The 23778-nt window shown below is 46.9% G+C and overlaps 4 protein-coding genes across 6 annotated transcripts in view; 2 read left to right on the forward strand and 2 right to left on the reverse strand.

Annotated features, from left to right (window-relative positions):
- The window catches only part of Tesk2 (testis associated actin remodelling kinase 2), a 147983-nt gene extending 146167 nt beyond the window's left edge, over window positions 1-1816 (forward strand). The window contains exons 11-12 of one of the 2 annotated variants that reach the window (XM_046469011.2): window positions 196-677; window positions 1659-1816. In XM_046469011.2, coding sequence (XP_046324967.1) covers window positions 196-677; window positions 1659-1700 — 524 coding nt within the window. In that variant the 3' untranslated portion in view covers window positions 1701-1816. Of the gene's footprint in view, window positions 1-195 lie in introns of both variants that reach the window. The other variant, XM_046469010.2, reaches the window with a different exon arrangement.
- On the reverse strand, window positions 1716-5133 carry Toe1 (target of EGR1, exonuclease). Of its 2 annotated transcripts, XM_046469019.2 has the most exons (9): window positions 4996-5133; window positions 4203-4342; window positions 4074-4114; window positions 3837-3933; window positions 3556-3714; window positions 3042-3301; window positions 2713-2872; window positions 2312-2628; window positions 2013-2201 (listed from the first exon to the last, which is right to left on the reverse strand). In XM_046469019.2, exons 1-9 carry the CDS (start codon window positions 5045-5047, stop codon window positions 2147-2149), a joined length of 1281 nt encoding a protein of 426 aa, XP_046324975.1. In that variant the 5' UTR covers window positions 5048-5133; the 3' UTR covers window positions 2013-2146. The 2 variants fall into 2 exon arrangements, with proteins under 2 accessions (XP_046324974.1, XP_046324975.1); XM_046469018.2 differs by having other exon boundaries at window positions 1716-2628.
- Window positions 5134-5159: 26 nt separating this feature from the next.
- On the forward strand, window positions 5160-13649 carry Mutyh (mutY DNA glycosylase). Its single transcript, XM_046469013.2, has 16 exons — window positions 5160-5311; window positions 8687-8807; window positions 9344-9525; window positions 9615-9654; window positions 9769-9842; window positions 9977-10018; window positions 10102-10173; window positions 10251-10364; window positions 10441-10538; window positions 10622-10766; window positions 10845-10908; window positions 11092-11283; window positions 11386-11522; window positions 11607-11756; window positions 11958-11999; window positions 12376-13649. The coding sequence occupies exons 2-16, from the start codon at window positions 8693-8695 to the stop codon at window positions 12520-12522; spliced, it is 1614 nt and encodes a 537-aa protein (XP_046324969.1). The 5' UTR covers window positions 5160-5311; window positions 8687-8692; the 3' UTR covers window positions 12523-13649.
- Window positions 13639-15022, reverse strand: Hpdl (4-hydroxyphenylpyruvate dioxygenase like). The gene has a single exon (XM_046469020.2). The coding sequence runs from the start codon at window positions 15020-15022 to the stop codon at window positions 13907-13909; it is 1116 nt and encodes a 371-aa protein (XP_046324976.1). The 3' UTR covers window positions 13639-13906.
- Window positions 15023-23778: the final 8756 nt, after the last annotated feature.

The following is a 23778-nucleotide window of genomic DNA, read 5'->3' on the forward strand; positions in this document are numbered from 1 at the left end:
TTAAAGAGTTGTCTGGACTCTTTTTTATTAAAGAGTTGTGACTTGACTTACTGCTTTCCTTCTGAGTGTTTCCTCATTGATGAAATGGGACATCAGATCCTACTTTGCTTTCCTAAGTGAAAACACTAATGAAGTGGTACTTTTGTTGATTATGACTACTGAGAATAACCCAGACCCGACTCAACTGTTCTTTAGGACCCTTAGAGAAAGTGCCTTCGGGGAAGAGGCTGAGCTCACTGGATGACAAGATCCCCCACAAGTCACCACGTCCAAGACGTACTATTTGGCTGTCTCGAAGCCAGTCAGACATCTTTTCTCGTAAACCCCCACGTACAGTGAGTGTCTTGGACCCCTATTACCAGCCACCAAGAGATGGTGCTACCCGTACCCCCAAAGTCAACCCTTTCAGTGCTCGTCAGGACCTCAAGGGCGGCAAGATCAAGCTCTTTGACCTACCCAGCAAGTCTGTAATCTCCCTGGTATTTGACCTGGATGCACCAGGGCCTAGAACTACACCCCTAGCTGACTGGCAAGAGCCCTTGGCCCCACCTGCTCGCCGATGGCGCTCTTTGCCTGGTTCACCAGAGTTCTTGCATCAGGAGGCCTGTCCATTTGTGTGCCATGAAGAATCACTATCTGATGGGCCCCCACCAAGACTCAGTAGTCTCAAGTACAGGGTAAGAGAGATCCCGCCATTCCGGGCAGCTGCTCCAGCCCATGAGGCCATGGACTGCTCTACTCCCCAGGAAGAGAACGGTTTTGGGCCCAAGCCCCAGGAGACAAGCCCATATTGCAGAAGTGCCTCTGAGGAAATGGAGGTAGAAGAAGGCAAGCCAAGAAACTTGGCTGCAGTCCCCTAATCTATCTCGAGCATAGGACTGCAAGTCCAGGGAGAACAGGATGGGTAAGGGGGTTTAGTCCCTGTCTTACCTTGGGGATGGACCTTCAGTTGAAGCCATAGGGACCCCTTGGTGCACATCCTCCACTCATCCCTGGAGCCTGGCGAGCAGGTCAAGCCAGGCTAAACTTTTGGGTTCCTATTTACCCAATGGCTGCATGAGAGGGAAGGCAGCAGTGAGAGGCCTTCCTAGTTAGGGCCAACTGGTGATGTTAAGCAAGGAGCTCTAGTTTCTACCTGACCCAAGTATAATTCCCCAGACAGGACCAGAGAACTCTTAGTTGTAGGTTGAGCTGGCAGGCGGTATTACCCTGGTTCTTCTACCATCCCAAATCTATGTTGCCTTTTTTGGGGGCATATAAGCTACCGGATGGAACTTGGAGCTGACCAGGAAATTATAAAGGGCTGAAGACTGGGGTGCTTCTTGCCAGTATGTCTAAGACACTTGAATAATTGCTGTTTGCACTTATTGCATGGTCAGACCACATCACTACGTTTCTATGCAGGGGGAGGGCAAGGTAGTGTGGTGGTCATGGCTCTTAGCTAACCCATTCAAAGAACTTTTCCAGTTGATTAATCTATTTTCATATTTATAAAGGAGTCTTAATGTTCTGCCTCATTAAGACTTTCAACCTTGTGGTTGGGAGTGGGGCTGGTTTTGTAGGCCCTAGGGCCTGCTCTATGTTATCAACAGGTGATAAACACCCAGTTGGTTAAATGGTTTATACTTGGACTGATTTTTTTTCCCTTCCTGCTATAGCTGGAGCTTCGGGAACAGTCTGTCCTTACAGAGCCGCAATAAGAAATAACCAAAGAATGAAGTTGGTCAAATATTTTCATAACTCGTTTCTGTTGATTTTTTGGTAAAACTCTTCCAAGACACTTTCAGATTTAAAAATAAAGTTGGTGTTGCAGGTGCTGGTCAGCCTTCTTACTTGTACCCTCATACCTCAGCCTCTGGGGTAAAGGAAAAGGTCCAGGGGCAATGCAGCCAGTATCTGTTAGGCTCTCCCACCTTAACTCTGTGTAGTTGAGTGTGACATTCACAGGCTAGAGAGACCCAAACAACTCCTTCTACTCTCAGCTTTTCTTCCTGGGCTGAATAAATTGGGTCAGCTGCTGCCCCAAGCCAGCTTCATCTTCTGATTGTGGGCTTTGGAGGAACGAGAGAACTGGCTCTTGGCCACTGTGAGGGGGACAGCTTTGCCACTCAGATATACCTTGTTGTGACATTCGGGTAGCCAGGGTTCAGAGCTGCAGGACTGTGGTCCCTGGATCACTCCCACATAGGCCATCACATAACCTGTCATAAAGGCATCAAAACCAGCCCGGTGCAATCCATCCCCAGGCACTGGGTTAAGACTGGCTTGGCCCCCTGGCACTTCTGAGGTAGCCATGTCAGTAGTTTCATACCTTGTTGCTTTAAGCTCCTTCTCCAAGTCATTTTTGTGATCTTGATCAGAGCCAGGCTGGTCCTTTTTATCAACCTCAGCCACTTTCTGATCAATTTCCTCAGCCTTTAGGTCCCCATGGACTTGCTTTGTGGGAGGACCATCCTCAGCTTCCCCGGAGGTCTGTGTCCCAGGCAGGCTCAACAAAGCCCTTCTACGTTTTTCCCTACGTCGTCGCCGCCGCCGCTTATCCTCTATCACAGCCTCATCAGTGTCAATGATAAGATCAATATCATGGGACCGAGGACACTGTGGTCCCATGGGGCACCAGCCATAGGCCTAGAGGTAGGAAAGAGGGCTTATATAAAGGAGTTTCAAATATCAGAACTTCCCCTCCCCCAGAAAATGAGCAAGTGGTCTCACCGAGAAGTTGTCACAGATACTGGTGGGATGAGGACGGTGAGTTGCAGGGGTCATGCAGCAGCGATAGTCAATATGAGCCCTCATGCTAGAAGGATAGCTGCAGAACTCCAGGGTAAGGTGTGGGTTGCCACCTGCCCGCTGCTTCCCATTTTCCCGCTCACTACAAAAGTGCAAGAAGGTATTGGTCCACTAGATCAAAGAGAACAGGGATTTTTGTCTGCTGAATCTTAAAACAGTGCCTAGCACATGGTAAGTGCTTGACAAACATCTTAAGTGAATGAAACAGACTCATACTAGGCCCCACCCTTTTCCCTCAACCATTCCCTCACCATTTCCGGAATGCATATTCTAAGTAGGAGGCCGTGAAGCGGGCATGAAACTCAGCAGCATATTTGGTATCATAAATGCCTGACGGGAACATCTCACAAAGGTCAGCAGTGAAGGTTCCCAGGCTTTCAGGCAGGTGTGCATAGAAGTTCTGGTACAGGAACACCAAGTCTATAAGGCCATTATGCAGCACAAGGGGCCGACGGGCCCGAATTATCTCCAGGAACAGTGTCCGTACTGACTGGCTCTGGCTCTCATTACCCTAGGTGGAAGGGAAGGGGTCAGATAGACTCCTCTACAGGACATTAATCCCAGGTTTCCCCACCTGGAAAATTTTCCCTTGTTATCTAATCCGATGTCACCCACCCTTGTATTAATTTGTCTTGTTTTCCCATATTGTCATTAGTTATTTCCCATACTCACATAAGCAAATTCTTCTCCGGCATCTAGCCTAGGGTAGGAAGAAATAAAGTCACTTGAGCGCCAGACTCAAGGTTAAGGAAGCTGAAGTCCTACCTTGTCATTGCCCTTATGGTAGGGTATGCCTTGGGCATACTGGCGATTAAAGTTGAAGCCATGCTGCACCAGGAACTGCACAGACTTTGGTTCTATAACATATTCCTCCATGCACAGCAGGGTGAGATTGAACACCTGGACCAGGTAAGAGTGTTCACCCTGAAAGAGAAAGATATGTTATATCAAGATTTGGAAGAAGAAATCCTCACACCTGATTCCCCTGCAACTCAACCCTCCTCCCAACAGCCACAAACTTGGGACAGGAGTGAGACAGCTCCTACCTTGTCAGGCTGCAGCTTGAAGCAAGCAAGGCCCAAGGAGAGGATAGAACGGGTCCTAGCAGCATGACATACAGCCTTGTAACGTTCCTCGATGCACCTTGGGGTTGGTTTTGAGGGCAGTTATGGCTGAATTACTTCATGAAAGAACCAAACCATCCAGGACTGTGACTCCCCACACACTCCAGGGTTGATATCTGCCCCTCCTGCCAGGGCTGGAACTAAAGATTTAATACTTACTGGTTCAGCAAACTCTTTCTGTCTCCAAGCCCACTCAGTTCCTATGGGTAGATTAAGGAAGGGCTGTGAGTGGCCCCCCAGTACCAGTCCCTTCAAAACCACCTGTCCTCCCTGTTTCCCATCTCATACCGTGTCCACAGCCACAAAGCTAGCAGTCTTTATGGCTAACAAGAGGGATGGCCACATCTCCTTGAAGTTGTCACTTTGCACATCCACCACAGGAACCTGGATTAACTCATCCCCAGATTTTGGGCATTTGTTGATACAACCTGGGTATAAGAATGGTGATCAATGTGCATGCTCCCAGGGGAACAGACACCAAGCTAGCCATAGGGGTTGGGTTCCGATGTTAGCTTTTCTCTTAAACCTTTATGTCCAAAGTGCTTCACTGGAATGGACAGTGCCCTGAATTTGGGGAAAGTCTTTAAAGTAAGACTTCCTCCTCAGCATAAATCAGTAGAAAGGTAAACAAGGTATTCGAGGTTTCTTTTCCCGCTCCCTTTAGTCAATATTTCGCAGGGTTTGAGGATGAGTTCCCTTAAACTCCCTTAAGGCGCCTCACTACTGTTCTTATGGTGGCCCCCGCAGCCACAAGCTGTTCCTAGCATGCCCCATCGCCTGATAAATATTGGCCCACACCAGAGCTCTCAATACGTCCTACTTCCTTTCGACCACCACGTGTAACTTGCCCCATTTAAACAAATCACAAGAGTTCCATCCAGACCACACCTCCCGACAGGCCCCACCAGCCCTACGTTCCCAACACTCCCAAGCTTTGCAGCTGAGCGCGCGGCTCGTGGCTGCTTCCGAAGAAAGGAGTTACTTTTCTGAAGGTTAAGGTCTGTCTCTATCAACCAGCCCGAGGTCTTCCCCTCCCCCAGAGCACATAAACTTCTAGAGCGGCCCTTGGGAAGTCGCTCACCGTCTGAGGCCGCTGGAGCTGAAGCTGCGCCATCGTCACTGTCGGCAGCCATGACGCAGAGCGTGCCGCGCGTCCCTCTCTTGAGCTGCCGGAAGACTTCCGTTTAGTCTCCTGGCTCGACTCCGGCGGTCGAGAATGGGGCGGGGTCTCACGCTTGGGGTCGCAGTAGGGTTGGACTTCCGTTCAGACCTCCCGGGCCCTGTGCAGGGAAGTGGGCCCGGCCCGCGCTGAGAGCCTATTGGCTGGTGCTGCGGACTCCCCGCCTGGATTGGCCGGAGCCACGCCCCTCGTTGTTGCGCGGGAGCCGGCGGAGGAGGTAATTTTTCTTACCACGCGCGGCCTGGGGAGGGTGGGAACCCAGTCTTAACGCCTGCGGTGTTTGTCTGCACCGTTCCGGAATGCTGTGGGTGGGCAGGGCGGGATTCCCAAAAGAGGGGGCACTGCCTGAACTGAGCTTAAAATATGCTTATGAGTTAGGCCAGAAGAAGGGCATTGGGGGAAAGAAAGGTGTTCTGGGCGTGGGCAAATTCCCTGGAAAGATGGAGAGCTTAGTGCGGGCGGAGAGCATTCCACAGAACAAGGATGCTGAGGTTATAAAGCGACTGACTAATAGGGAAGCATTTGAAAAAGTCCAAGCGATGAAGTAAAATAGAATTAAGGTTCTGGTAGTGGGGATGATAAGGAAGGGTCCATTTGGAAAGCAATTAGAAAGTATAGCTGACCTAGACGGTGTTTGGGCATGACTCTTACTACCGTGAGAGAGGAGAGAGGTATTAGGAGTAGTAGTCTCTTCCCAGGGACTCTAGTTTTCATTCCCTGGGCCCAGCAACTGATTCTCCTTGTTTATTTTTTCTAGGGCATCTTTTAACTTTTCTCCCCCTACTGAGTCCTTTTCGTCATTATTGAGTTGCTTGGACTTATCCCCTTCTTTTTAAAAAAGAAACACCGTCCTCCATTCCATTAATTAAATTAACAAACATTTATAGTGTTTACCTGCCTTTGGCTTTGAGGACACAACAATTAACAGAAGAGATCTAGTCCTGGTCCTCCTGGAGGTTTTTTGTTGTTGTTGTTGTTTTGTTTTTGTTTTTTGGTTTGTTTGTTTTTTACAGTCAAGTAGGGTGAGCAGGGCTGGATTATGGCTCAGTAGTAGAGGCACTGGGTTTGATCCTCAGCACCACATAAAAATAAATAAAAGTATTGTGTCCATCTACAACTAAAGATATATATATTTTTTTAAAGTAGGGTAAGCAGACACTAACTGGAAGAATCACAATTAAGTGTGAAATTACAGTTAACAGCTATAATGGAGGGTTGGGATTGTGGCTCAGTGGCAGAGTGCTTGCCTCACACTTGTGAGCCTCAGCATCACATAAAAATAAATAAAATAAAGGTACTGTGTCCATCAAAACAAAAAAATATTAAAAAAAAAAAGAGCTATAATGGAGACCTAAGAGAGTAAGGTGCTTGAACATTTAAGCCAAAACCTAAAAAATGATTGGATATTAGGAAGAACATAGAAAAGCTCTCTCCAAGCAGAGGAAATGGAGTGTATGAGGCCTCAAAGTGGACAGACAACTTTGGAAATTTAAGCAACTAAATTCAGGTAAATGTGGCTTGAGCATAGTAAGAGGAGAGGATGAAACAAGTGCGGCCCTGGTACATGGACCTTCAAGTCTATGTTAACAGTATTGACTCATTCTTTTTTTTTAATATTTATTTTTTAGTTTTAGGTGGACACAATATCTTTATTTTACATTTATGTGGTGCTGAGCATCAAACCCAGTGTCTCACACATGCTAGGCAAGCACTCTACCACTGAGCTACAACCACAGCCCCAAATATTACGTTAATAAGACCTACCTTGACCACATTATTTAAAATTGCAACATTTCATTCCCATTCTGGCATTTTATGCCCTTCATTTTCTCTACTTTTCCTCTTTATGCTAATAGTATTGCCTTCTAACATCCCATATAATTTACTTATTATGTGTTTGTATTGTCTACCCTATTAGAATATAAGCTCCATGAGGACAGGAATTTTTGATTTTTTTTTTTTTTTTTTTTTTAGTTGTAGGTGGACACAATACCTTTATTTTATTTATTTATATGTGGTGCTGAGGATCAAACCCAGGGCCTCACACATGCTTGGCAAGTGCTGTACCACTGAGCCACAGGAATCTTTGATGGTTTGTGGTTTGTTTACTGAATAAACAGCTTGACACGTAGTAGACAATCCATATATATTTGTTTAAGGAATTAATGGGAAGCCATTAAAGGTTTTAAGAAAGGAATTGACATGATCATGTCTTGAAAAGGTTACTTTGCTCTTTGGAAAATTGTAGAATAAATTGTGGAAATGAGTGAGTTTGGTAAAAGAAGTCTGGCCATGAAGGGGAGGAGAGTGGGTCTTGGTTGGAAGATTGGAGGAACAGGACCCTGGGGAAAAAGAGAGATCCCTCCTTCACATAAAAGGAGAAAGAAGGAGGTCAATGCAAATGGAGGGAGGTTTGTATTGTTTTTTTCACTGAAGGAGGCTCTTTTATTTATTTTTTTAGTTGTCGGTGGACCTTTAATTTTATTTATTTATGTGTGGTGCTGAGAATTGAACCCAGTACCTCACACATGCTAGGCAAGTAGTCTACCACTGAGCTACAACCTCAGCCCCAGGAAGCAAGCTCTTTTGATGAAAATGAGATGGTAAAGTTGAAACCTTGAGGTAAGAGTTTGAAATAGGCTTGGGATTGCAGCATAGCCAGAGTATAAGAGTGCACACTCAGTTTGAAAGATCAAGTTATTTAATCTCTACAAACCTTCATTTTCTCATAGCTAAAATGGAGGTAGGCCAGCTACTGTGGTGCATGCCTGTAATCCTGGAGGATCATAAGTTCAAAGCCAGCCTGAGCAACTTAGCAAGAAAAAAAATAAAAAGGGCTGAAGATGGAGTTCAGTGGCTAAGCACTCTTGGGTTCAATTCCCAGACTATAAATAAATAAATGGAAGCAGTAGTAGTAAATAAATAAATAAAATGGATGCAGTAGTAGTACCTGCCTTGGGGAGCCATCAGGAAATTGAAACACTTCATGGGGTCTTACATAAACACTGTTAGCCTCTTTTTTTCCATTAGAGAAAAGGCAGCCAGAAGAACTGTCAGAGCAGTGACCTTATTGCTAATGGTCAGTTAGTAATAATTGCTAGATCAGAAAGTTATTAGGAATAAAAGTAGTTCATCTCTTCTCCCATTGATTTGCCATTTAGTCTTAGGCAAATCTTTTTCCCTCTCTGATCCTTGGTTTCTCCTTTCTATCAAATAAAGGTTTTAGTGTAACCATGAAATATTTCTAAGTGGAGAAACCTCCCACCCACCCTATGCCCCTAGATACCTTGAAACAACAACATCATAATAAGCATCAGGAACCCGTAAATACTCCCCAACAGAAGACTTTGGTCCTTGGCCCATATTGACCCTCGCTTGTTACTCTGAATTTCTCATGCTAGTACTCCTGTGCTGGTCATGCCTCTCAGTGCCACAGAAAGCCAAGAGCAAACCCTAGGTGTCTTGAGAGTACATGAGAAAAAAATAGATACTCTGTGAGTGGTATAGGGATAGAAGTGACTGTAACTACTGTGAGGCCCCAAGATTCAGTCTCATTGTGACCAACTACTTGGGCTGGGTCTTTCTCTTCCAGGCCATCATGAGGAAACTTCAAGCAGCTGTGGGAAGTAATTTGGGAAAGCAGGCAGCCAGCCAGGAGAGAAGGAAGAAACGTGCCCCCAATAGTAGCCAGGCCAAGCCTTCTGCTCCTAAGGGTAAGGAGCTTGGTCCTAGCCAAAGACTCCAGAGGCTGGTTTCATTGGCTGTGAAAGGGTGCAGATTTGGACTGAGAAGGGAACCTGTTATGACTTAAAGCATTAAGACACTATTTAAGGGCATAATTCTGTGTTGCTGTGTGACTTTGGGATAATTGCTCTAATTGGCTACTTTTTTTACCAATAATACAGAGCAATAGCCTATGCTTTTCTTCCCTCATGTGACTTTCATGGGATCAAATGAGTTTATGAGCCTGAAAGTGTTTTGTAAATAGGGAACCCTGCATAGATATTTATCATGTCTAACTAAAACTGTTGGGTTTTCATCATGACCCAGAGACAACAGAGCCAGCAGTATCACTCTGAGAAAATTAAGGCCATAAATTGGGTCAATGCTACATAACAGCTAGACAACTGTGGTTGACTCTAGCTCCAAAGCTTAAGCGCTAGACTGGGAGTAGGGGAGGTCCTGTATAGAGTACACCGCCACAGGCTTCTGTGTCCTGGGTTCCTCCTGAGGTGGGTTCCCTATGCAGGGAGGATCTCTGAGTGTCCTGGGACTCCTGCAGACCTGGCCAATCAGCAAGAAGAGAAGATATTTCAGGCCTCTGTCTCCCCGTACCATCTATTCAGAAATAGAACTGAAATAACAGCCTTCAGGAAGAGCCTACTGAGCTGGTATGACACAGAGAAGCGGGACCTACCCTGGAGAAGACAGGTAAGCAGATGAGGAACAAGGAGGGTTGGGCAGGAGAATGGCATCCAGGACCTTCCATACTAACTTCCCACCTGGGCTTGCACTGACAGGCAGAGGATGAGGCAGACCTGGATAGGCGAGCATATGCTGGTCAGTACATCTCCTGAAAGCAGGGGTACCTTGCCTGGAAATGTACAGGTCTGGGGCTGTGGGTTAGGAACAAGGCAGGTTAGCAGTACTCTCATGCCAACCCTTCTCCCCTAGTGTGGGTGTCAGAGGTTATGCTGCAGCAGACCCAGGTTGCCACAGTGATCAACTACTATACCCGGTGGATGCAGGTGACACCAGGGAAAAGAGGGGAGGGTTGGGCCAGACCCAAGAAAAGAGCCTATACTTTGGGATGTGTGTAGAGAAATCTTCCTTCACTGCCCTAACCCTTGATCTCTTCTTCTTTTCTGCTTTGGAACTATAGAAATGGCCAACACTGCAGAACCTGGCCAATGCTTCTCTGGAGGTAAAAGCTATCCTTGGGTAGTGAGAATGGGGACAACTGAGGGACTGACCACTTATCTCTTTGACCTGTGACTCCACCTACAGGAGGTGAACCAACTTTGGGCTGGGCTGGGCTACTATTCTCGAGGCCGGCGACTACAGGAGGGAGCTCGGAAGGTAAGGGGTTGCCAAGGGCAGGGTGTAGAAGCCTGGGGCCTCAAGTGTTTCACAACCTTAAACCTTACCCCAATCAGGTGGTAGAAGAGCTAGGGGGCCACATGCCCCGTACAGCAGACACCCTACAGCAGCTCCTACCTGGTGTGGGGCGGTACACAGCTGGAGCCATTGCTTCCATTGCCTTTGGTCAGGTGAGACCATTTCCCACCCACACTTTGTGTGTACTATCTCCCAGCCAAGGCTAAGTTCTGAACTTCTCTGTACAAGGCAACCGGTGTGGTGGATGGGAATGTAGTACGGGTGCTGTGCCGTGTCCGAGCCATTGGTGCTGATCCCAAGAGCACTCTTGTCTCTCAGCATCTCTGGTATGATACTGGAATAATGGGGGACTATGGGAGGGGTATCTTCAAAGGGTTTTTTTCCTCACAGAGGTGTTCTCTTCTTGTAGGAGCCTAGCCCAGCAGCTAGTGGATCCAAACCGACCAGGGGACTTTAATCAAGCAGCCATGGAACTGGGGGCCACAGTGTGCACCCCACAGCGGCCTCTCTGCAGCCAGTGCCCTGTGCAGAGCTTGTGCAGGGCACGCCAGAGGGTGAGCCTCCTGGGGAGGGAGCACTCAGGAATCCTAGGGTATGGCCCTTGCCCCATGACACCCCACCCTGTCTCTCAGGTAGAGCAGGAACAGTTCTCAGCTTCATGGAACCTGCAAGGCACTCTTGACGTGGAGGACTGCAGTGAGTGCGGCCTTAACCCCAACCCCACCCTCTCCTGCCCCTGTCAGGGAGCTGCCTGTAGTTCTTTCTGAACTAGTAAGATCCTGCTGAGCAAGATCCTGCTGAGCCAGGCCAAGCCTGCTTTCTGGGCTTGGCACCTAAGCCTTCCTGGACTGAGCAGGGCTTGGGGATCTCTGTTTCCAGCTCCCATCACTGGAAAGTGCCAGCTGTGCCTGCCTTCCACAGAACCCTGGAACCACACGTTGGGAGTGGCCAACTTTCCCAGAAAGGCCAGCCGCAGGCCCCCCAGGGAGGAGTACCTGGCCATCTGTGTTCTGGAGCAGTCCAGAGCCCTTGGGGGTACCCATATTCTGCTGGTGCAGAGGCCTAGCTCAGGTACCCGGATGCTGGGAGTAAAGTGGCACAATCAACAAGGAGGAGTAGAGAGAGGAGTCAGCAGCTAAGGCCTGACCCATACCTGGCTGCCCTCCCTCTCAGGTCTGCTGGCAGGACTATGGGAGTTCCCGTCCGTGACCTTGGAGCACTCAGGACAGCATCAGCACAAGGACCTGCTGCAGAAACTACAGAGTTGGACTGGGCCTCTCCCTGCTACCCACCTCCAGTACCTTGGAGAGGTAAGTAAAAGTGGAGGGACCAGGACTGATGACCTCTGTGGCCACATCCACAGATTTATTTCAACCCCCTGATCCTCCTCCCAGGTGAGCCACACTTTCTCTCATATCAAGCTGACATATCAAGTATATGGTCTGGCCCTGGAAGGGCAGACCCCAGTGACCACACCACCTGGTGCTCGATGGCTGACTCGAGAGGAATTTCACACCGCAGCTGTTTCTACTGCCATGAAAAAGGTACTACCTTTGTCTTCATTTCCCCTTTTGTTTCCTACATTGTCTATATGAACCGATTACTGTGTAAATAGGAACACACACACACACACACACACACATTTTAAGCTAAAGTACTGGGGCATAAAGTCAAGGGCAGAAAATAGAAGTTTGGCTCTTTTGGAGAAGATGCCAGCCCTGTCCTTACCCCTTACTCTTGGCTAGGTGTTCCGTGTATATGAGGACCATCAGCCAGGGACCTGCAAGGTAAGTCTCATGGCCCTTAAAGTAATGAGGGCAATACAGTGTGAAATGTTTGTGCAAAGGTAGGGCATTATGCAGTCTGCAATGCCCAAGGAGCCATGAACATTTGGTTAGCTGGAGAAGTTGGCAGAGCCTGCCCAGGTCAGCCAAAGCATAAAAACCAAGCTGCCAAAGCATTTAAGGTGGAAGAGAGGAGCCAGATTTGTACCTCAGGAAGATTTCCTCAGGCTGCTTTTTGTAGAGTTAGGCACAGATAAGATATTTGGAGGCAGCTCTACATATCAGGATAGAACCTGAGCTAGATTAATAAAGAGGAGATGCTGGAAAGAATTCCATGATGTCCTCTCCTCAGTACCTCCCTCTTTTGGCTTCTACACAGGGTTCCAAAAGGTCTCAATTGTCTTCTCCATCCAGCCAGAAAAAGCCCAGCTGGAAAAAGCCCAACCGGGGCCAGCAAGTCCTGGATAGTTTCTTTTGGCCTCATGTCCCCACTGACACACCCAGCCTCAACAGTGCAGCCCAGTGATGCCTCTGAAAGTCCCTATCCCTGAGAGTCCTATTGTTTAATAAAGTGCTTACTTTTTTTGGGGGGGAGGGGGTACTAGGGATTGAACTGAGGGGCACTCAATCACTAAGTCACATCCCCAGCCTCATTTTGTATTTTATTTAGAGACAGGGTCTCACTGGGTTCTGGAGCAGCCCAGAGCCCTTGGGGGTACCCGCATTCTGCTGGTGCAGAGGCCTAACTCAGGTACCTGGATGCTGGGAGCAAAGTAGCACAATCAACAGGGAGGAGTAGAGAAAGGAGTCAGCAACTGAGGCCTGACCCATACCTGGCTGCTCTCCCTCTCAGGTCTACTGGCAGGACTATGGGAGTTCCTATCCGTGACCTTGGGGCATTCAGGGCAGCTGGCTATTGCTGAGGCTGGCTTTGAACCCCGTGATCATCCTGTCTCAGCCTCCCAAGCTGCTGGGATTACAGGCGTGCGCCACTGCGCCCAGCTAAAGTGCTTATTTTTGTAGTCATTTTGGAAAAGTTGCATCCTCTCCCTAGCCCCTTTACTCCACACCTCTGAGGGACCCAGAAAGTATTGGGTCCTGATTCCCACTGGTTGAGCTTCCATACAGCTTTAGGCAGAGGGAGGAGGGTGTGTTCTGTCCACATAATCTGTTCTCCTTTCCCAGGAAGTGATGGCTACTGCAGGGAGCACCTGCCAAGAGTTGACACCCAACACTTTCTAGGTCTCAGGTCAGCTTGATTGGAGCAGTGGTATTATCCTAAAGCAGGTGGTTGGGCTTAACCCTGAACCAGCCTGTCTCTACCTACATGGGTTGCTCCCTAGGGAGAAGGGAAGCACAGAAGAATCTGTCTTAATTACCTACCTCAAATACTAAGTCATTTATTTAGGGATACATTTCACATATAGTGAAAATTCAGAAATGCAAAGGGTTAAAAAAACCACAAATTTGGGGCAGAGAGGGAAATACTATCATAGGGGAACACAAAGGGGTGGGAGTGTAGCTCAGTAATAGAGCATGTTCCTAGCATGTGCAAGGTCCTGGGTTCAGTCCCCATCTTGCAAAAAATAAATTAGTCCTACTCACATTAAAAAAAAAAGAAGAACACAAAGGCTTGTATTAGTTATGTCTGTGACCTAATCATGTAATTTTTTTATTGTTCTTTGTATCTTGTGTATGTATTAGATATTAAATTGTAAGAAATGTTTTATACTTAAACAAACAAACAAAAAACAACACTTCTTTGGAGCCCAGTAAGACTTAACTCCTGGCAGGTACTAAGGAGAAGCGGGGCACACCTGGCCTCTGAGGGTATTGCATTTCAATAGCTGGGCCTCCTCTGAGTGTGTCTCAGGCTACAAGAAAGTGGCTGCATCTAGCTCTGGCTGTCCTCAGGCTTTCTGGCTCCTGGCAGCTTCCTCTTGTATGGATTGCCACAGTGCTCGAATGTTGTCCTGGCCAAACCCTGTGGCCCCTTGCCTCTGAATCAGCTCCAAGAAGAAGGTATCCTCAGCAAAGAGGGACTTGGTGAAGACCTGAAGCAGAAACTTGCCTTTATCTCCATCTAGCAGTATTCCCTGTCGGGCCAGAACGCCAGGTTTGAGCCCCGCAGCTAGGATCTGCTTTTCTTTGCCTGGCTGCTGGTAGTATGCTTCCGGAGGTGTCAGGAGCCGGCCTCCGGCCAAAGCCATACCCTCACTGGCCTCCATGATGTTGGGCGTATACAGTCCTACGTGCTGCAGGCCCGGCCCCCTGTGCCGAACCAGAAACTGCTCCACCTGGTCCTGTCTATAGGTAGCCCCCGGCAGAGACTCGGCCAGCACAAGGGTGGGGACAATGCTGCCGGGTGGAGTCTGCAGGGCCATGAGCCGCAGCCCCCCATTCCCCGACTCAGCTACCACTTCGAGGCCCAGCTCGGGATCCTCCCCTGGGTTCAACGGCAAGTGGTGAAAGCCCAGGCAGTCCTGGAACCAGCGCCTAAGTGTTGGGGAGCTGCCGGGGGTGCAAGCCAAGGTCAAGTGGTCCACGTGGCTGACCCAACCTGCTTCGGGCTTGGAGGGCACCGGTCCGAAGCCCGGTAGGAAGGGCCCTTGATAGCCGGCACGCTCCAGCAACGTCAGGCTGAGGTTGCCAGCCGGCGAGCTGACCACAGCGTAGGTGGCGGCGCCCTGAGCATCCCGCACGATAACTGGGGGCACCGGCACACGACAGCCCCGGGACGCCAGCACTTGGGCGGCTGTGCTCGCATCGTCCACATCGAAACACAAGTTCGTGGCGCTGGGCACAGCATGATGTGGGTCTAGACCGTACAGCGGCTCCCCGGGTCCCGCACCCTCATTCACCAAAAAGACGGCGTCTCCGCTGCGTAGGGCCAGTTGCCGCCAGCCACGTGCTTCCCGCACCGCCAGGGTCTGGAAGCCAAAGAGGCACTGCAGATCCCGGGCTAGGGGCTGCCCGGCCGCCACTTGGAAGGCGATGTGACACAGGCGGCGGGCGTGCACGGCCATTAGGCGCCTCGTGGCCAGCCGGCGGTTCTTCTCCTAAGGCAGCTCCCTTGTCGTTCAGAACTCCCAAGACTTTTGGTCCCAAGTTGGTTGTCCAGAGCCGGTTGGAAACTGGTGGAGTCCAGTTCTTCCCAGAGAGCGTGTTCCTCGCTTGCTCTTTTCTAGGGAGGAAATTTAAAATTTAAGCTGGGTGGCCTTGGGAGCTCGGTTCACCTTACAGTGTCATCCAAAGTGGATCTACTTGGGGATCACCCGCCCGGCAAGGGCGAGTAGTAAGGCCAGTACTGGGCGGAGCGCGACCGAAGGAGGGCCTATGACTCCGCCTTTGACACGCCTTCCTTCAGATCTGTCGCCTAGGATACAGTGGGGACACTGAGCTGCTCCTTCCCAGGGCCTCTGGCGGGGTCACACTCTTGGGCATGGAGGCCCCTTCCCGAGTCCAGGAAATCACAATAGTCACCTTCATTTAATGCCAGGAACTGGATTCACACTCTACCCGTGACCTCAAAGCAAAGGACACAGCCCTTGTTGGTGAAGGATCCTGAATCCTTCCTTCACAAACATGTGATTTCTTAGCAGTTTCATGTGCCTTTAAGTTCTTTTTTTTTTTTTTTTTTAGAGAGAGAATATGAATCTTTTTTGTAGATGGACACAACACAATGCCTTTATTTTTATGTGGTGCTGAGAATTGAACCCCCACCCCCTAGGTCAGTGCTCTACTGCTGAGCCACAATCCCAGCCTGAAGTTCTTTTTTTAATATTAAAATGTTTAGAAGATTTTCATTCCCCTAAACAGTCCAGAAAAATTGATATAAAAAGATGGACCACCAATATGCCATCTATGTGTCTCAGCTACACTTATCTCTCCAAGCCCATTTCTCTCAACATCTTTTGCTCCCTTGTCCCAAGAATTGTAGGGAGGGGGACCCTTTGTTGTTGTTTATTTTGTTGTTCCTGAAAAGAACAGCTGCACTCCACCCTGTCAGGACTAGAACTCAAGTCCCCCTTGCTCTTTGAAGCTTCCTAACTGGCCTTGAGCCAATGCTTTGGGGGTGAGGGGGGCGGTTCTAGCCTTGAGACCCAGGATTGTGTGAGATCAGTGAAGAGAGGAAATTAGAAATCTGGTACTTCAACTGGATGACCCTTTAAGGGTTAAGGACGGGCATTCAAGAAGGGCAAAAGGCATAAGCAAAAAGCTCAGTGAGGATTAAGCTAAAAATAGCATTGGGGAGGCATTTGGGATGGACACTAATACTGTGATGAGTCCTGCTTCCTCACATGTTGAAGTTCGAACATTAGAGAAGCATGCCGAGGCAAGCATATGAAGCAGGGTTTATTTAAAAAGGGGTAACATAGACTTCTCCTGTGAGGGAGAAGGGGGCCATAGCTGGTATCCTGGTATCCCAAGAAGCAAGGTGTTCTGCCCTTTTTATATGTCCTAGACTTCCTTTGTTCTCCTGCTTTCCCCCCTTATCTTTCTCCTTCCAGTGGAGGAGACTAGGCCCAAGAATGCTCGGTGGGAAGGCCAAAAGGTGGGAAATAGGTGGGCTGAAGGGGGAAGGGCAGGGGGGGAGTAGACAAGGACACATTAACCTTATAGCTCCCTGTAGGGTAGGGAAATTCCTGGGACAGGTTACCTTGGCAACAAGTTGGAGCAGGGGCAGCTTCTTGATAAGATCCCTCAGGAGACAGTCTCCAACTTCCCAGACTTGCTCACAATTGGCCTCCTAGATCCTACCTGACTCGATTTACCTATCTACACTGACTGCCTAATTCTAGCTTCAACACCAAGGTTTGAAGCATTGCAAGAGATTCAGGAAGCCTTCTCTGTAGGGATTCACTGGCAAGAAGAAAAAGGCAGAGCGCTTGCCTATCATGTGTGAGGCACCGGGTTTGATCCTCAGCACCACATAAAAATAAAGACATTGTGTCCACCTATAACTAAAAAACTTTTTTTTTTTTTTAAAGGAGGAGGCTATCATAAGGGAACAGGGCTAAGAAAAATAGGCCTGGATGGGTGTTCAAAATTGTAGACAGGAGGAGAATACCTGGAAGCTGGTCAATGCTAAAGGCACTGGGTGTTATTCTGCAGACCAGTGAATGTGAGAACATGAATTCCACAAACTTGAGTTTAAAATTCACCCCTAGCACTTATTACCAAGACTTTTGGTGAGTTGTTTAACTGCTCTGAGCCTTAGTTTCCTCATCTGCAAAAATGGAGATAATAGGGCTGGGGATGTGGCTGAAGCCGTAGCGCACTCGCCTGGCATACACTGGGCGCTGGGTTCTATCCTCAGCACCACATACAAATAAAATAAAGATGTTGTGTCCACCGAAAACTAAAAAATATCAAAAAATTCTCTCTCTCTCTCTCTCAAAAAAAAAATGGAGATAATAATGTCACAGGAGAAGACATCTCTGAAGAGGGTTCCAAGGAGTTACCAGTGAGAAGAGGGAAATTGACCCAGAATCAGGAGGGTTCTTGACATACTTGACAGAAAATATTTTGGGCACTGTGGGTCAGAGGCATAGACAGATTTATCTAGGAAAGCAGATACATATTCAAGAGAGAATGAATGGGGGCAGGCCTTTGGGGTAAAGTAAGGAATACACATTCAAGGGAGAATGTGGGCTATTTCCAGAGGCAGAGACAGCAACCTGTTGGTGTAGGGTGTTAATGTTTATAGAGGGCTGGAGCTAGGGGCTGGTCTAGAAGTAGAAGTAGAGTTACACAATTTTGTGCCAGTTTTCCCTGTGCTTCCTCATTATCCTCTTTTCACAAGGGAATGGTTCAAGGGCATTGGCCAAAGGTGTACAGCTCAGGGGTAGAAGTTTATCTGCATTTCAATGGTTTATGGGAACTTCCATTGAGACTCATTTTCTCCCTTTATTTCCAGATTCCTATCTCAATAGTAACTACCACATCAGGTAGTCATGAAATGAGGTAGAATAAGTGTTCAGTAAATAGTAGCAGTTGCTACTGTGATTATTGTATTATTTTATTTTCTCTCATTATACAATGCCATGGCACTTCCCAGAGGGTATTATGAATTCTGCTAGAGGTAAGGGGGCAGGCACTTCACTGTCAAAGCCCAAGCTGCTTAGTCAGAGTAGCTCAATAAATGGCCCAGAGAAAGCTTTGGCTCATTCCAAGGATTCCTGGGTAGCATTAACTCTCTTCACCCTCATCTCCAAAGGACTTCTTAGCCCCAGGCACTGTGGAAAGTATAGGGACTACCTTAGGGAAAGAGTGCCCTATCTCCTGCCTGGCCCCATTTTATTGATTATTTATTACATGACCTTGAGTAATGTTCTCCCTTATTACATGTCAAACTAAGATTGTATAATACCAACTCAGCTTCCTTCTTAGGATATATCATGGGAACAGGTTGATACTGAACCTTGGTCTTGTACTTAATCCTCAAATGATTGCAGAAGCAATGAAAGACAGTAGCCTTGTCATCCCTCCTTGCCAAAAGTATCACGATTACTAGTTCCTAGATCGTGCTGAATTTCTCAGGTTGTACAGTGACATGGGGGAATTGCAGCCAGGCAAGAGGTCTAGGTTTTACCCTCTGAATTGGGTAGGGCCTGAAATGGTACTAACAGTGGCTCTGACTTGGCTGTCTGTGGGGCTCTGATTTTAGTGGAGTCTGAACACAGAGCCCTGGGAGTAGGGCTCTGGAAAAGCTGGGACAGAATGGGCTACCTTGACCCCTCAGAGTCAGAGCCCCACTGAGCAGCTTTAGAATCTACAGACCTTTGGCCCAGCCTCAGGAGTTTGCACTCAATAGTCCCAGTTATAGACAGGGGCTGAGTTTGTGGCTCAGTGGTAGAGCACTTGCCTGGCATTTATGAGGCACTGGGTTCGATCCTCAGCACTACATGAAAATAAATAAATAAATAAAGGTATTGTGCCCATCTACAACTTAAAAACAGCAGAAACGGGAACCCTGGCCATTCATTTCCCACCTGCTCTAGAGGGGAAAGGTTTGTGGAGGCTAAACGGGAGCTGTCTGAAAGATAAGGGTGATTTTCACTGGAGCATGTTGCTCTGCAAGGGTACTGCCAGGGCACAGACTGGACTCTCGGGCTGAGGGTAGAAGTGGTTGTGCATGTTGGTCTCCCTCCGAGACAGAGACAGATTCCATTTCCTGCAGCTCTACTGGATTCCAGACCATGGCCCACGAAACTCCTTGTTCCCTTACTGTCAGCAACCTGCCAGACTTTTCTCGAGGCCTTCCTGCTGCGGCTATAGTTCAGGGGAGATATGCAGCTAGAGATTGAAGAGAACCGGAAGACACCATTGGAGAGCGCGCCGGGTCAAGCTGCAAGGTGTTGGCGCTGCTGGGGGTTTCCTGCTAATTCTGCCTTCCTTGGCCACAGGGTGTACAGAGACGGTGGCGAGGACTATGGAGGGTCGAGGAGCCCAGTGGCGGAGCCACGTCTTTCCTGCCGCTCTCGGCCTAAGCCTAACAGCTAGCGGGGGCACCGTCCGTTTGGCTCCAAAATCCTCTCAGCTTTGTGTCTCACCTCTCCCTGTCGGCGTAAAGCTCTCCAGACCCAGCCCCTCCCGATCTCTCCGCTCTGCTTTCCTGCGAGAAGAACCCGGAAGCTCGTCCCTTTCTGGATCCGCCCCTTCTCCCGCCCTTCCCTAGTTTTGACCCCGAGCTCCTCCTTCTTTTCTTCCGCCGGAAGCAACCCCGGAAGCTCCTGCCTTTTTGGACCGGTGTCTGCCCTCACGTGACCTTGTCCCACTGCGATTGTGGAGATTTGACATTTTACTGGACGTGACCTAGAAAATTTCAGGGATGATGATATTTAAGTTTTTTTTTGTGTGTGGTAAAATACACATACTATTTACTAACAACCATGTTCGGTGGTATTAAGTATATTCGTGTTGTGCGACAAATCCCATGGTCCATCTTCAGGACTTATTCTTCCCCAACTGAAACTGTACTCAAGAAACAGTGGGTTTCCATTTTCCCTTATCCCAGTGGCAACCAGCTTTCTACTGTTTCTCATTTTAATTTGTAGGAACTTAATGCAAGTGGAATTATACAGTATTTGTGTTTTTATGATTGACTTATTTCACTTAGCATAATGTCCTCAATGTTGTGCCCTGAGGGAAGTGAAGAAGTGAGCCCAATGGCTCTTAAGGGAAAGAACCATTCTCCAGGGAAAGAAAACAAGCCCACTTTACTGATTTTCTCCTCTTTCTAGTATTTTCACTCTCTTAAGAGAGAATTCTGAGGTCTCCTTTACTTAAAAAAATTTTTTTTTTCTGTCCTATGTACTTCTGAAACTGCTATTGTATCTTTCTCCTCACTTCCACAGTCAGACTTCTAATAAGAATTATTGTTATATTTATTGTTTTATTCTGGGAGTTGAACTCAGAGCACCACTGAGCTATATCACCACCCCTTTTATTTTGAGATAGGGTCTTGTTAGGTTGCTCAGGATGTCCTTGAACTTGGAATCCTCCTGCCTCAGCCTTCTATGTAGGTGGGATTACAATACTGTGTCATTGTGCATGGCTAAAAATTAAGTTTTCACGTTTTAATTTTGTCACCTTTTCTTTCTTTCTTTTTTTTTTTTTTTTTGTACCAGGGTTTGAACCCAGGAGCATTTTACTGCTAACCTACATCCCCAGCCCTTTTTATTTTTATTTTAAGACAAGGTTTTGCTGAGTTGCTATAGGACTCGCTAAAGTTGCCCAGGCTGGACATGAATTTGAAATCCTCCTGCCTTGGCTCCATGGTCTCTGGGATTACAGGTATTTGCCACCAGTGCTGAGCAAAATTGGTTTTTAAAGATAGACAAATTATAAAAAGTTCATTAAACATGCTCAATATAAAAACCCAAATGTAGGAAAATATGGACAATTATTATTCTTTGATCACTCTGCAGAGGTCACCACTACTAAAAGTTTCTCATGCATTCTTTTTAAAAGCATCTCATATGCATTTATACAAACATATACATAGCTATCCGTTTATCTTTGTGTGTTAGTATGTGTGTATATGTGTGTATGTGTGTATGGGGATTGAGCCCAGAGCTAGTGAGCTACGTCCCCAGTCCCTAGCTGTTTTTCTTTTTAAATTTTATTTATTTACTTATTTGTTCTAATTTGTTATATGCATTTCAATTCACAGTACACAAATGGAGCACAATTTTTCATTTCTCTGGTTGTACACAAAGTAGAGTCACACAATCCATGTCTTCATACATGTACCTAGGGTAATGATGTCCATCTCATTCTACCATCTTTCCTACCCCCATGCCCCCTCCCTCCTCTTTGCCCTATCCAAGGTTCCTCCATTCTTCCCATGGATCCCCCACCCCCATTGTGGATCAGTTCCTTAGCCCATTTATTGATTTTTTTTAGTGTTAAGTTTTTTTTTTGAGTTCTTTATATATCCTGGAGATTAGTGCTCTATCTGATGTGCATGTGGTAAAAAATTGCCTGGCTGTTTTTCTCAACATGTCCAGTCTTAGATACATTTCCATTTCACTACAAATAAATCTTCCGTAATATTTATAATGACTATGTAATTTCCTGATATGTGCATGTGTTATAGTTACATTAACCAGCACTCTCTAATAAACATGCAAGTTGTATTCCATGTTAGCTGTTTATAAATGCCACCATAAATAAGTCTTACCATAAGTCTTTGGCACATGTGAAGTACACTTATAGACCAATCTCTTTTTCTTTTTATTTATTTATTTGTTTTTGTTGTGCTGGGAATCATACTCAGAATCTTGCACATGCTAAGCAAGCTCTCTACCACCGAGCAACATCCTCAGCCTTGTAGGCCAAATTCTTTTTTTTTTTTTGTAAATATTTATTTAGTTGTAGATGAACACACAGTATCATTATTTATTTTTATATGGTGCCGAGATTGAACCCAGTGCCTCATACATGCAAGGCAAGCACTTTACCACTAAGCTACAGCCTTAGCCCGTAGGCCAAATTCTTGAAAGCAGAATTGCTACTCTCCAAACCAGTCTCCAATATGTAGCTAACATTAGCATTGGGAAATGCAAATCTAATTATGTTACTGTCCTGCTTAAAACAATTTAATAAGTTCCACCTACGCTTGAGGTCATAACAGAAAAGTCTCCGGTGGTCATTAGACCCTGTTCAACTTCCCAGCTTTTTTATCACCACTGTCCTCCTCCTCCATACTGTAGTTTATTGATATTTTCATGTTTTTTTCCCACCTCCAATTTTTGTTTTCCCACTCACAACTATTCTCTCCTACATGGAATACTCTTTCTTTCCCTCCTGCCTTGATTTGGCTAACATTTTCTTGGTTAGTATACTTCAGTATAAATTTCATTTCCACCATCCCTGAGACTTATTTCCAGTGTCTAATACAAGGTTTGGCACATTTTAAGAGCTCAGTAGATATTTATTAATGAACCAAGGTCTTAAGGACCAAGTGATTCCAAGACTGTCATTTTTTGTATGACCCCTAGGTGTCATCGTTGGCCTCAGTTTAACTAGGTCTTGGCTGGGGACCCAGAAGGAATGCTAAGTGATGCCCAACCTGTTCTATCTACCCAGAAGCTGGGAAGGGTTATGGGAAGCTCAGATTTTTCTACCTGGTCTGACACCTCCATCTGCTTTGGCTAACTGCTTTGATAGGGTGACTAGTTTTTTTTCTGGGCTGAACTTCAGAACTCAAAGGGCAAGGATTTTTCAGTACTAAAACTGGGACAATCTCAGTCTGGAAGGGTTGGTCACCCAACCATAGACAGAAGGTCCAAAAACTCTTAAGTCTACCCTGACTAAGGTCTAGGCCCAATAGAAGTTAATTCCACTCCAACCCCAGCACTATCACTGATTAATGGGCACTGTCAAAATTTAGGGAAAGTATATACACTTTAAATAAATATGAAGAGATCCACCTGTGTCTGATTGTAGCTACCATTTATTGAGTGCTACTGGGCATGACCCTTGTAAATATTATTTTTAGTCTATTTGGAAACCGTAAGAGAACAGATGGTTATCTTTTTCAGAAGAGAAAACTGGCAAAGGGTGTAATTCAGTGATGGAGTATGTGCATGAGGCTCTGGGTCCAATCCCCTGTATAAAAAAGAAGAGAAGGAGGGAGCTGGGTGAGGAGGAGACAGAGAGGTTAAGTGACTAGCCTAAGTCACACAGCATGGTAAATTTCAAACCTATGTTTCTCTGCCTATCGAGCTCCTGCACTTTTTATTGAATCTTCAGTTGACCATTTTTTTCCTACTCTGGTCTTTGTTTAGGAGTATAGGGAAGGACTGGGAGGCAAGAGGCAGATGCAGGTGGAAGGTTTGAGGAAGAGGACATATGATTAGGGCTTGGTGGGGGCACCTAGCATTGACAGTTTGCATATTTGCATATGAGTGGTCTCTGCTTTCCTGAGTTAGATATGGACATAGCTTTGGGATGTCCAGAGAAAGCCCTTCAGGGGCCATTATCCTAACACCAGTCTGTGTCCTCACTGAGAAGCCTAGACTGTGTTTCTCAGAGTCCATGATGGACCCATCTAAGTCTTCTCTGATTCATCTGAATATGGGAGAGGCAAAGAGAAAAGTTAGCAGGAGCAAGCCATAAACTGGAGGGACAAGAGAGGGGTGGAGAGATATGTGGGGACTTTGACAAGGGTCATATTAAATACAGTGCCTTTCCTAAAATTTAGTTTCAGTGAATGGCTGCAGTTAATGATATGGCTTGGCTCCTCTCTTCACAGTGATATTGTGAGGCTAAA

Source organism: Marmota monax, unplaced genomic scaffold, assembly GCF_021218885.2.
Source record: "Marmota monax isolate L192 unplaced genomic scaffold, Marmota_monax_Labrador192_F-V1.1 WCK01_AAM20220418_F8-fsc00008, whole genome shotgun sequence".
NCBI lineage: Eukaryota > Metazoa > Chordata > Mammalia > Rodentia > Sciuridae > Marmota > Marmota monax.